The sequence below is a fragment of the Anguilla anguilla genome, chromosome 7 (assembly GCF_013347855.1).
Source record: "Anguilla anguilla isolate fAngAng1 chromosome 7, fAngAng1.pri, whole genome shotgun sequence".
Taxonomy (NCBI): domain Eukaryota; kingdom Metazoa; phylum Chordata; class Actinopteri; order Anguilliformes; family Anguillidae; genus Anguilla; species Anguilla anguilla.
Window position 1 is genome coordinate 54737977 of NC_049207.1, and position 13977 is coordinate 54751953.

A 13977-nucleotide genomic window follows, 5' to 3' on the forward strand; every position below is an offset into this window, starting at 1 on the left:
TAATCAGACGCAGAAGTGGACAACAGAATTTATGGAACAGAGAAAACAAACGCAGGTTTGAATAAAAACGCAAACTATTTCAGACCCCCCCCCCCTTAAAAATGTAAGAACCAGATGGTGACGGATGGAAAATAATAACATGCTTAATATTTCCGGCACACGCTCGACAAGCATGCTTAAAATATTTATTTAATTTATTTAATGGGAGTTTATAGCCGAAATTAGCAGTGCAGACACCTCGGCAAATGTGCGTGTCTCACATTAACGCGCCGCACTGTTTGTTCCTCCCTGCGAGACAAGCTGTTTGCTGCAGCCAAAAACATACCTTAAAATTCAGCCAGCATTGTGCTGCTGACTGCATGAGCAAACAGCTTAGCGGTTTAAATCTAACGCGTTAGCTGCAACAGGCCAAACACCAGGCGTAATGTGTACTGCGGTATTTAAGATCCAGAGGATTAAAACCGACTCAGAGCAACTGCCATGACTCAAAAAGCTATTATGAATCTTCAAGACTGCTCTTATAAATGCTTAAAGCATCAGATGTCAGATTCTACGTCGGTGACACTTCGGACAATTAAATAAAAGCACGCAAAGTAAAATCAATCATGAATATATACTGCCGCAATGTCTGGACATTCAATAAGGCAATAGGTTTATGACGCAGCATCTGTAGACCATGATTCTTGTCTGTCATTGTTGTGCGTCTAATTCAATCCAAAAGAGCCACAGTATTAATTGAGGAATGTGAGCCTCTAGGCTTATTCATCAAAAAGCATCATAAATGCATTTCACATTCTCCACTGCAAACCAAATGCCAGTAAAACATATCTGTAATAATGAGCACTTTAGACACACAATTACTGCTGAGAACCTCATATTAAATCCACACGCATGTGCTCATTGGACGAACATTGGGCTCAGCACATAGAAAACTGTACTTATGTTATGTTCGGATAGTAATGATGATTATACACATATTAAACCAGGCACTGGGCTGTTCCAGAACAACAGGAATAATTCCGGGAAGCCCCCACCCTACACAGGAACTGAATATGCACCTTAATTAAACAAAATTTTGATCCCATGTGGATCTTTGTCAAAACGTTTTGACCAGACAAAGATGCACACAGGATCAAACATTGTTTACTACTGAATTATTCCTGATGTTCTGATCCAGATGCCAGCGGTTAAATCCAGAATACGGTGACAACTTACATTAGTGGAGTTGCTAACAGTTTCTTATTTATCTTTACGTTTTATTTTATGTTTTACTCATAGCGTAGGCTGTCAATCTGCACATTACATGCACATTTGCAGTATAGACATCAGTGGCTCGCACCAGTACACAAGCGCTCTTAGAGTCCTAATTACAGCTCGTAGATCTACCTGGTACCTATACAGGAAATTAACACTGCGAATCTGAAATTCGTCAAATGCATTATCTTAAACTAACGGTAAATTAAGCTGTCAGGAGCTGGACCGTTTCCATACCTTCTGACATCTTAACTGGGTTCTCCATCTTCTCCCCCGCGCCATTATCGTATATTACGCCACACCCCACGCGCTCGGGACGAAGGAACGGGGCAGATCAATGGGAGCGAAACAGACCGCGCACACAGACTGTCGGGAGGGCTGCTCTGGAAATTACTGAAAGGTTCCAGCGAGACACCGTCTGCTGCCAACCACACACACACACACACACACACACGTCTGGGCTTTGATCCGTGTGGCCCCCATCGCTGACAGGGACTCTCACAATGCATGCACTGAGAAAGATAACAGGCCGCTGACTTTTCCGTGAAAAAACGCGATGCGTTTCCAAGCCCACGTGTGTAGAACAAAACCCCAAACCCTTAAAAAAAAGAAAACGTCCTTCATGTTATTTATTTATTTATTTGTTTGTATTTAGCCAGCTTTGATGAATGACCTCCATTATTCCCTCATGGACACTGGGCATTCCATGTCCTGTCTTAAATAAATTGGACAGATGCATTTGGTCAGACTGGACAGGCAAGCGTCTCGGGTGTACATTCAAGTCTACCTGAAAAGGGGTGGTGTTTCAGCACTGTTAGGTTCGTATGCTCTTGGTTTGGTCTCAAACAGAATGTTCAGTTGAAACAAAATGTTGGACGCGCTAGTCTGTGTAACCTATGAAGGCTATGTAGCCACTGCTGCCGGAACTGTGGGCAGCCACAGGAAGTTAACTTGCCTCTGACTAAATCAGACAGGCCAAGCATTGCGCTGTCACTGACACACCCCACGTTCGAGAGAGAAACAAGCCTTCTGAGTCGGCAACATCACAGACAGGTCCAGACAGCCTTGAGTGGCAATGGAGACGCTCGCAATTATCAGTTTGTCTTGAGTCTGACTGCACGGAGACCAGTGGAGACAAAGCAAATGTTTTTACTTGGAAACGAGGGCAAGCCTTTATGTGGAACAAACACTGTCACGACACAAGCAAGATGTGAAATGGGAAAAAAAAGTGTCTCTGTGTGTGTGTGTGAGTGTCAGTGTGTGCGTGTGTGTGTGTATCACCTCCATGACACCCTGGGTAAGCAATGGTACCCAATAAATAATGCTTTCTATGTAGACAAGCAGTACCAGGAGCCATTTATAGCAAGCTAGCTAGTTTTGTTAATTGTACCGTGCCATATGTATAAATACAATATTTAGGCCTCCCGCATGACGTACCCCACCCCTTCAGGGTAAAGTCATATTAAATTAGAGCAAGGAGAAACAAATGGACACAAAGGGTCTGGGGAGGGGGTGGGGGGGGGGAGGCCTCTAGATGGCTCCAGGCAGTGCACCACTTTCAGATATAAAGTACAGCTTGCCTATCTGGACCTTTATTGTTTTTTGCACAGTGCTCCAGACAACAGAAAGGCTAAAGTCACAGTAGCACTGAAGGGGCACTGCGCTGCTGAGTCGACACTATCGTTACACGCGCTAAACGGGAGACAAAGGAGGCTGAAGACGAAGAAACGGGAATAAAATGCACAATGGAACACACAGGAAGAATCGCTGTGCAAGAAAAATATACCAAAAACAAGCTTCGGCACAAACCTTTCCCAACAAGAAGAGAAGCCTTTAAGCCTTTACGATTTCGAGGTCACAAATATGTGATTAGAATGTTCTTACCTGAACGTTCTAATGCTGACGTAACAATCGCTAATGGCAACTGGAACCAACAGAGTTCTAGAACACTGACTCAGACTTGGGGGGACAGTCCAAAAAAAAAACTACTGTTCAAAGAGTTAAGAGAGAGAGAAAAAGGTACATTTAAAAAAATAAATAAAGAGTAAAATGAGGCAGTGTCAGGGAGCAGAGTGATAACAGGACTTCCATCGCAGGGAATCAGAGGTTTGAAACAAAGCCACAGAGATTAAAGAGGAAGGGTGGCACTTGAATGAATTTTACACTGCCAAGGGGACAGACAAATCACCCATCTCATAAGAAACAGAGAAATCAAAAAAAGAGCAAACACTGGAATCAGTATGGCCCTGTTCGCACACCCTAGACAATAGAAGTGTCAGAGGAAAATTGTATACTGCTGTGTGTGATTTTGCAGAAATAGAGGAAGGAAGAGGTTCAGCAAAAACGCAAAGAAAAAAAAGAAATCTGTTCTGACAAACGGAACGGTAATAGCATGCCGAAACACAGGGGCTCTGCAGTGTGTGGATAACAAAAGGAGCCCAAGCAGGGGAGGGTGCCATCAAGCACCAGCGTGAGTCGTTTCCCCGTTACACAATCTGCCTTCTCACAAGTGAAAATCACTATTTCACATTTTCACATGTGAATGAAAATGCTAAAATATTCACTTGGGAAACGTAAACGTCACACAGTGAACTGGACATTTTCACATGTGACTGACTTTCAAATTGTGAACCACAATTGTCACGCGTGACTTGAAATAGTATAGCCCATCTTTTCACACTCATCTAATTAGCAGCAACATGTGGTTTTTGAACACATTATTTTTTTCGTAGGCGCCAGCTCCCTCGTGTCCCCCCCCGTGTCTGGCCTTTCCAGGTGCGATGGCCACCGGGTGTCAGTTGAAGCAGACAGGACTGAACTCTCAGCGTACCACTGTTCCAAGTGCAAGGCAGGCATGAGCAGAGCAGGCGTTATAATGAGTGTTGGGCAAGGACATGGGGTGCCACGGGGGGATCCCATGAGGTCTCCTGGCCAGCTGTCACCACAGAAGGGAACGATGCCCTGCCCCCCTACTCTGTCCTCCAATTAGAAACCACCACCGCTAAAAGGGGGCGGGGAGAACTGTGTGAGCTGCCTTGTGCTTATTGGAGAGAATGGCTTGTGGTCAGTGGCTGAGCACAGAGCATTAACTAATCAAAACGTGCATGCAATGAATGCAAGATAGAGGAATGAGCTCCTTTCAGAATAGCATGAGGAGACAAATAAACGTTCAGCCCTACAGGTGCTTGTGATCACTGCCTCCTTTAGTCTTTTTATATGCATCCATTGCAAAGGCGTGTCATGAATGCCTCTGATCTCTGCTCGCCCACAGCGTCCGGGGAATGCAGAAATATACAGCTGAGAAATGAGGAGACACCGCGGGGCTGGCAAATCATCAGGACCCCGGGGTCACGCAGGAACGGCCGTGCGAATGAATATCTGTCTCTCAGGAAGCGGCCATTAAGCAACTTCCTCCCCCTGCAATTTTTGAGAAAACAAACAATGAGTCGCAGGTGGGACGCTGGGTCCCGCTGACGAGGCCAGTTTGCTCACCGCACGGAGCTTAATTGGGGTCAGGTCCCCCCCCTCAGGAGAACCTGCAGATTTACCCTTCAGCCTGGCCCCCCCCCACCCGGTTAATTCATGTAAAAACCCAACTGCCGAAAGGACCTCAGCACATTTTACCCTAATTAGGCCCCCAATACATCACCATACTACCGCACCACCTGCCTTCCACATCCACGAGGAGGGCGCGCAAAAATCAATAAATATTTAAGTAAGAAATCGCTCTCGGAAACTCACGGCGAGGCTCTTGGTACTGAAACTCACGGCGAGGCTCTTGGCACTGAAACTCACGGCGAGGCTCTTGGTACTGAAACTCATGGCGAGGCTCCTGGCACTGAAACTCACGGCGAGGCTCTTGGCACTGAAACTCACGGCGAGGCTCTCGGTACTGAAACTCACGGCGAGGCTCTCGGTACTGAAACTCACGGCGAGGCTCTTGGTACTGAAACTCACGGCGAGGCTCTTGGTACTGAAACTCACGGCGAGGCTCTCGGTACTGAAACTCGCGGTGAGGCTCTCGGTACTGAAACTCACGGCGAGGCTCTTGGTACTGAAACCCACGGCGAGGCTCTTGGTACTGAAACTCACGGCGAGGCTCTCGGTACTGAAACTCACGGCGAGGCTCTCGGTACTGAAACTCACGGCGAGGCTCTTGGTACTGAAACTCACGGCGAGGCTCTTGGTACTGAAACTCACGGCGAGGCTCTTGGTACTGAAACTCACGGCGAGGCTCTCGGTACTGAAACTCACGGCGAGGCTCTTGGTACTGAAACTCACGGCGAGGCTCTTGGTACTGAAACTCACGGCGAGGCTCTCGGTACTGAAACTCACGGCGAGGCTCTCGGTACTGAAACTCACGGCGAGGCTCTTGGTACTGAAACTCACGGCGAGGCTCTTGGTACTGAAACTCACGGCGAGGCTCTTGGTACTGAAACTCACGGCGAGGCTCTTGGTACTGAAACTCACGGCGAGGCTCTCGGTACTGAAACTCACGGCGAGGCTCTCGGTACTGAAACTCACGGCGAGGCTCTCGGTACTGAAACTCACGGCGAGGCTCTTGGTACTGAAACTCACGGCGAGGCTCTTGGACTGAAACTCACGGCGAGGCTCTCGGTACTGAAACTCACGGCGAGGCTCTTGGTACTGAAACTCACGGCGAGGCTCTTGGCACTGAAACTCACGGCGAGGCTCTTGGACTGAAACTCACGGCGAGGCTCTCGGTACTGAAACTCACGGCGAGGCTCTCGGTACTGAAACTCACGGCGAGGCTCTCGGTACTGAAACTCACGGCGAGGCTCTTGGTACTGAAACTCACGGCGAGGCTCTTGGTACTGAAACTCACGGCGAGGCTCTTGGCACTGAAACTCACGGTGAGGCTCTTGGCACTGAAACTCACGGCGAGGCTCTTGGTACTGAAACTCACGGCGAGGCTCTTGGTACTGAAACTCACGGCGAGGTAAATTACTTCTCTCTGTTTTGAAAAGCCTCTCACTCCTCTTCTGTTAGCCGCTCGGATTTTCTCGCGGAACTGGCACAGTTCCTGAGAGCAGGGCCCAAAACAGTACGTCCTCTTTTTTTGTTGTCTATCCCTTGTTTTTCCTCTCCTTCTTTCTACTGTGTTTTTTTTTTCTCAGTGTTCTTTTGGACGAGCCCCAAATTCAGGCTAAGAACTTAACGTCTAATTTCCCGGGGTCTGAACTACTCTGTGGCCAGGTGGCTATTGATGTGACCGCCCTGGATTTTAACGCTTCTTTGAAAGCAAACGTCTTGCACGTTCATTGGTGCCCTGCCTTTTAGCTGTAAACAAGCTGTAAACACAAGTTACCCTTCCTCAGCTGTGGATATACGGTAATTCTATAGTTTTTTTTTTCTTTTTTACAGCGTGTCATAATGGGTCTCCTTGGCAGCGGTTTCCATGGCATTCCCATCATTCCCGGATGCCAGCGTCTTGCTCCCGGGTAGCAGGCTTGTTCCCCTGTACCTCCACCCTGTATGCTGATGCGTTCACCTCAACCATACGAATGCTGTGTACAGCTACATCCAGCAAATATAATACAGCCATATACAGTATATGTGTGTGTGTGTGTGCGTGTGTGTGTGTATGTGTGTGTGACTGCGTGCATACTGTGTGTGTGTGTGTGTGTGTGTGCGTGTGAGTACGTGCGTGTGTGTGTGTGTGCGTGTGTGTCTGTGTGAGTGTGTGTCTGTGTGAGTGCGTGCATACTGTATGTGTGTGTGTATGTGCGTGTGAGTACATGCGTGTGTGTGTTTGTGTGTTATGATATGAATAAACAGTTTTGGCTGTGCAGCTGCTTTCCTCTGTGAGGAGTCATAGAAGAGCTTTTTCACTCAGTTTTCTGGCCTTGGCGCCTTCGAGTGCTTTTGCCTTCGCAGCTTTACGGCCTTTTCATTTGGACCCGCTGCCCTATAAAGTTCAGACTCTGCCAACGTGGCCTTGCCTAGAATAGAGGAAATCCAAGGCCTGACTCACAATAACACATCTTCAACATTTTTTACATCATTTTAAATCACAAAGATCTTTTAATGAAGTTATATGCAACTGCTTGTCTGTTGCCCGGAAATTTTAAAATGTAGCCAAACACATCTGGCTTTTTGAAATGAAAATGATTTTTTAAATAATCATAATTATCATCATGAATATGTTTTCATTAAACACGGTTTAAAAATGTTCATGCTGTTTAAATGAAATGTCCATCTTTTGAAAAATAAAACCTATCTTCACAACAGGCTGAATTTAACTCAGAGGCTATGTGAGGACAAACAACACCAAAACCCCTCAAAATCCACCATGTCAAGTGGAATTTGCAGATCCATCACTTGGCGGCAGCAGTAACACTGTCTCGCAGCGCAGCACAATTAAAAAGGACACAATTAAAAATGACAGAGAAATGTAAAAAAGAAAAGTCACTTTGGGTAATACAGCAGTGAAATGAGAGGGTGTCAAGTGGGGAAAAAAAAAACTAGAACTTAGATGGTAAACTAGGGCCTTTCGTTACTCATTAGGATCTGCCTAATTTGAAAGAGAAAACTTAGCAGTGGGAATGTCTCCACTGCCAATTTCTGTTATCTTATTTGTGGACCAGGGCCCCTCAGCTGTCCCAAAGTAACCACATACCTCAGAACCAATATTGGCTTTCACATTTGATGGATGCTATATTTTTTAGCGATTAAACGAGTCCACCTAAATCAACCTGCTATCACGGATATCAGAGCCAGGCATCTACTGGGAACAATATCCGTGAATGCTGGGCAACAAAATAGTCATGAACCCAGAAGTGTCATAACCAAGAAAGCCTTATATACAGGGAGGGGTGAAGTTAAATGGGAAAGGCACTAACGAGCCCAAAGGCTGCTAGAGGTGGGGGTTTGTATGTGTGTATGTGTGCACATGTATGTGTATGTGTGTATGTGTGTGTGTCTGTATGTGTGTGTATGTGTGTGTGTCTGTATGTGTGTGTGTGTGTGTCTGTATGTGTGTGTGTATGTGTGTGTGTATGTGTGCATGTGTGTGTGTGTATGTGTGTGTGTATGTGTGTATGTGTGCACGTGTGTGTGCGCATGTGTGCACGTGTGCGTGTGAGAGTCTGTGTGAGAGTGTGTGTGCACGTGTGTGTGTGTATGTGTGTGTGTATGTACACGCACAGGGGGGTCCTTTTTCATATTTTCCCTACACAGTTCATTTCCAGACCACCTCTGCATACAGGTATAAACTGCACACAGTATAAGTCACTAAATAAAGAGATGCAGGTTAGGGGAACCCCTACATATTTATAGTCAACACAGTCAGAGGTTGAGCTTCTCAAAGTGATGGGTTGTTTTCCCACAATTCATTTTTCCATCTGTCATAAAATAAAGATTCAGTGAAGGCCTTCGTCGTTTTTCAGCGGCGTCCTTGTTGATTTGAAATATGTTCTTTCCCCTCCGCCTGACGCATCGGAAACCCCCCAAAAAAGTCTGAAAGGAACCTTACGTGCAAAAAATCAGGGTTAACGTCTTATTAACTCGGACGATGGGATAGGTCATCTGCATCCCCGTTGCTTTGATTTTACTGGCACACCCAGCCCTGTTTGAAAAGCTCATGCATTATAAAGAAAGCTAACACATCCCTAAAGACTAAATGTTCGGTAAATGTTCTCACAGCCAAACAGAGCGAGACTGAGTCCTCACGGAACTGAGTCCACTACTCACACTGGATCAAACTCAAACACGCCTCCCCATCGAGGACGGGGACAGTGCAAATGTACGTGATAAAGCAACTGAGCTTAGGCAACAGACGGCAGGCGTGAGGCGCGTAATTAAAGGACCGGTACTGTGCTGGAGACAGACAGGTCGCGGGTGCACCTGCGGGAACTTGAGGGAACAGATGGATCGTCTGCCCTGGGTTGTGTCTCTGTGCGACAGAGGAGGGACTGAAGGCTCCTGCAGCAGCAGGCTGCCGCGCTGCAGCTAGCGGGCGAGGTGAGTCGCCCCCTCGTCACTGTAAAGCACGCTGAGCGTCTGGAGAAAGTGCTGTAAAAATGCGATGTTTCGTTTCGTTAAGCGGTCTGGGGCCTTGCTTCTAGAAACGATGTGGTGATATCCACCAGTGGGGATGGAATGTGTGTGTATGTGTGTGTGTGTGTGTGTGCCTGTGCCTGTGCGTGTGTGTATGTGTGTGTCCCTGTGTGTGTGTGTGTGTGTGTGTATGTGTGCCTATGCCTGTGTGTGTGTGTGTGTGTGCCTGTGCGTATGTGTGTGTGTGTTACCCTTTCTGATGAGCGCAGTCTTAGGTCACAGAGAACGGGGACCTGGCCACCAGATTCTGAGCAGTGGCCGGCAAGGTTCACTGAAACGATGGCAAAAATGGCGGTGGCGATCCGACCGGACCAAAGGCGAGCCATCGTTTCTGCAGGCGTTTTGATAGACGTGACCCCCCCCCCTCTGGTCGCCCAGGTGCATGATGGGATAGGCCCTCAGGCCAGAGCACATAACTCACAGCCTCCCCCCCGGGCAGCCCGTGCCTTAAGGGCTCCTGAGCCCCCGGTTTCCCCTCTTCTCTCTCCTATCTCCTATCACAATAAGGCATCGCTTGATTTGCCAGGACTGGGGTGGGGGTGGGGGGGTCATTACGGCACATTTACCCCAACGATCCGCCCACCCACTTCCATCTTAGGACGGGGTCGGTCAGCCATGTTGTGCCGTCCTTACGGGCTGTAAAAAGCGTTCTTTCCCCGTCAGAGACACTGGCGTGCAGGGTGTTAACAAAATGGAGGGAGTTAAGCAAACCCCGCATGGGCATCAAATGAGGCAAATGGTGCCCTTTGACCTGAGCGATATTACAGAGCGCGCCACCAAGCCACTTCGATGAGGAAGAGGGGTGCTTCAGGAGGAAGGCAATGAAGCGTTTGAACCCCAACCCTTATTAGGCCGCCCCCACTTCTACAACATTCCATATCGTCCATTATTGCATGGAAACGAGCACATATCTAAATAGATCCGAAGACATTTTGGTCATATTGGGAGTGTTGTTTGTAGTACGGAAGCTAGTTATATTTTATTATTCTATTTTTTTGAGTAATTCAGATAGCGATACTGCCTCCTCATCAATCCATCCGTTGAGCAATAATTAAAAATCATAACATTTTAGGCCACCTGAATCACCTCAATTAGTCATGTACAGCAATCAATGCCAGACGATCTCTATTATGTGCAATTGCACCTCTGTTCACAAAGCAGTGTGCCTGGAAAAATGTTTCCTGTATTAGCCTGATATTTTAACAATAAAGTGCCAAAAATAGATTGCGGAACAGAAACAGAATATAATTGTACAACATTGATGTCTCACAACTTTATATTTGGACACTGAAATAAAGCATCTTCTTCATTTAAATATTTCTTTTTTCCATGAAATGGTGTTGTGTTGTGAAAGTCATGAAATGATTTGTTTAAAATATCCATCTGTGACAGCTGCATACACAGCACCAGGTGGATATTGGAACACAAGCTTAATAATCGAATGCTTGCTTGTAGCTTTGTCAGAATTATCTAGGATAAAGTGCTCAGCAAATGCAGTTATTTGTGAGGTAACGACAAACTCGTGCTTGCTCTTTTAGCTGAATTAATCACAGCTTTATCGCAGCCAACTTTAAACAACAGTGTTTACAGAGATATGGAATGGATCTAAAATGAATGTCAGGGTACAACACTGGCCTATGGAAACCCAGCTAAATCTTTTGTCTTTAGATTTTGAATTTCAGATTGCAGATGAATTTGGGGGAAAAAAAAAAAAATTTTTAAAGAACCATTTATAGATAGAGCATTTCATTCGTTAATTACCTTTGCTGTGAGTTTTCAACGTTTCTGCTACCGCCTATTGTTTTGTTGAAATTTTCTGAAATCCTCTTGTGAATTTCGACAAGGGGCCCTGAAGTTTATTAAATGCATCCACAGCACGGAATAACCTGCCTGGGCCTCAAGGTCCAAGCGTCTGCTCGAAGAATCGCAGACTAATAGCCAGAAGAATAAAACGCTATCAAGCAGTCTGCAGCAGTGCTTTAGAAAATCAGAGCCAAAAAACATGCTCAGGTCATCTGCAGTGCGACTCATTCATTCATAAAACACTCTTCTCTTCAATGGCTTGAAAGGAAGCACAGGCAATGCAGCTCAATTAAAATGAAGCAGCTCTCCTGGTAAATGGCCCGTGTCCCCGTGTCCCGCCTCTGTCTCTGCGGTTAAACACTCAAAACCAAAAACAATTTTTAAATACTTCAATCAGAAAATAAATATGTAAAGACCATCAAATGCTTTAAGTAGAATAACACATTCCGAATTTACTTCTAGGCATACAACAGTATTATTGCATTAGTATGGCATCCAGTTAATGTTTAAAAAAAAAATTAAATACCTGTACGCCAGTGGCAAGGAATAAATCAAGGTAACATTAATGGGGGAATATTTTTTACATTTATGCATATTTAATATTCATTTATGAATATTTATTTCTTGTTCAAACCATTTTCACTTTTTCACTTTTAAAAAAATTAGTTTTTATTGAAACTGATTCAAAATGCTTCTGCATTGCTTAGTAGTAAATTTGAAAACATCAGAAAGGCAGGTACACATTTACTATAAAAAAACAGCATGCACACACACATGCACACACACATGCATACACAGATGCATACACACACACCCACACACCCACACACACACACCATTATTTGCTGGTCCCTCGTCTCTCCATCATGTCTTATGGGCCCAGGACGGGTACGTGGTGATACATGTGGGGACGCAGTGTGACGGGTCACACATACACACACGTCTGTGTGTACATGCTGGTGATACATGTGGGGACGCAGTGTGACGGGTCACACATACACACACGTCTGTGTGTACATGCTGGTGATACATTTGGGGACGCAGTGTGACGGGTCACACATACACACACGTCTGTGTGTACATGCTGGTGATACACGTGGGGAAGCAGTGTGACGGGTCACACATACACACACGTCTGTGTGTACACGCTGGTGATACATGTGGGGACGCAGTGTGACGGGTCAGGAATCCCAGTGGCAGTGGAGGGACTCAGAGACAGATGGGGTCATTTGCAGAGCATGATGGTGGAAATATTTCACAACGTGGAGGAGACGCTGTCAGCGGAGGAGCACGGTCTCCGGGAGCGGAGGCGAAAGAAGAAATACCCGGCCTGGTCCTGCTGTGATATTACAGACGGGCATTCACAAAGGAGCGCTTCAACCGGCGCCTGGATTACCCTCGGGCCCGAATCCGTTTCTCTCCCCCTCACTCAAATCTAAAGGCCTTTTAACACAGGCAGAATCCAGCAGCGAGCGCTTTTCATATTTTTTCCCCTTCTTTTTTTCGATGAAAGATGAAGCAAGTCAAATCCAGCCCCGCGTGATTTATGGCATTCTTGAATAATGGTGAAACTCTGGAAGTTCAGACCGGTATAAGGAAATCCAATAGGAAGACAGGGCCCTAGTCCTCTTTATCATCACCAAACAGTGCTTGGGTCTGACACTCTAAGAGGTTTTGTGTGAAGTGGGGGGGGGGGGGCGTGGGGAATGGGGGGGTTGGTGGTTGGAAAAACCCAAAAAAGTGTATATATGTACAGAAGGCAAGCTGGGGACTGATGTTAATATCTGTGTGCCATTAAGCCAGGATTCAGAAAGCAAACACACTGACGATCCAAGTGTTATCCACTTACAATACTCTCTCTAAAAAAAAGTCTGCTATTTAAGTAATACTATTAATATCTAGTTTCCAGAATACGCTCAATTCTCAATTCCTGAAAAGGCTAACTGATGAGAGCTATTATAACTTCAATTAACGCACAGAGTCAGGATAATAATTAGGTAACATTTAGCTAATACTAGTTAACACAACACCCATTATTTTCCTTAAAACGTTGAAAATGAGATTTAAGGCCTTTTTATGGTAATCTCAGGGACTCAGTAAAATACACTGGCTTGCATGACTGCAAAATGCACCACGGCCATTGACTTCTCTTATTCACAGATTATGCAGCATGACAGAGGAAAATGAACACACGGATTCAAGTATAACTGACATTACGCCAATGTGGACACCTTTACTGTGTATTTCACTAAATTCCTGAGTTGAAATACACAGAACCACTCGGTGGCTAATCCGGTTAATGCACTGTGCCAGTATGTGGATGGGGTCCAAGGTCTGGCATGGTATCCGGACTGCGCTGGTGCTGATGGGGGCAGGCAGCCCCACAGTGTGAGGCAACAGAGTGTGAACCCACAGAAAGAGTGATAGAGTCTGCTGCAGTGGCTGTGAGACCAGTGCTCACTAGCGACCCCTGCTGGCCAATTATGCGCACGGGTACCCACTTGCTCAGGCTGTCATGAAGATGCATTCCTACGACTCTTGTTGTTTCCAAGCGCCCCATAGTTCAGTTTTAATGAACCCACCAGCCATAAACAAGGAACACAAAGCATGAGCAGGACAGACATTTTGGTGTGAGAAAGACAAGGATGCATTGTCGTGAGTTGAATATTCTATAATAGAAAGATAGATCAATTGATAATTAGATACAGGACAGACAGATAGATAAACGAGACTGAAATTTTGAAATGTAAATGAGCTAATCTGAGGTATCTTGTCATGACCCTGTTTGTGCAATAACTCCAAAAAATTCAAACAATTAATTAAAATTGGCAGTATATGGCA

At 45.9% G+C, this 13977-nt stretch overlaps 1 protein-coding gene across 4 annotated transcripts in view; it reads right to left on the minus strand.

The window, feature by feature from the left end:
• LOC118232073 (catenin alpha-2) overlaps positions 1 to 13977 on the minus strand; it is a 317807-nt gene that overhangs the window by 125238 nt on the left and 178592 nt on the right. Inside the window, exon 1 of one of the 4 annotated variants that reach the window (XM_035426640.1) lies at positions 1492 to 1539. The exons of the other annotated variants lie outside the window; for them this stretch is intronic. Within the exon in view, the coding sequence (XP_035282531.1) occupies positions 1492 to 1536 (45 nt within the window). The 5' untranslated portion in view covers positions 1537 to 1539. Of the gene's footprint in view, positions 1 to 1491; positions 1540 to 13977 lie in introns of those variants that run through there. 4 annotated transcript variants of the gene reach the window in all.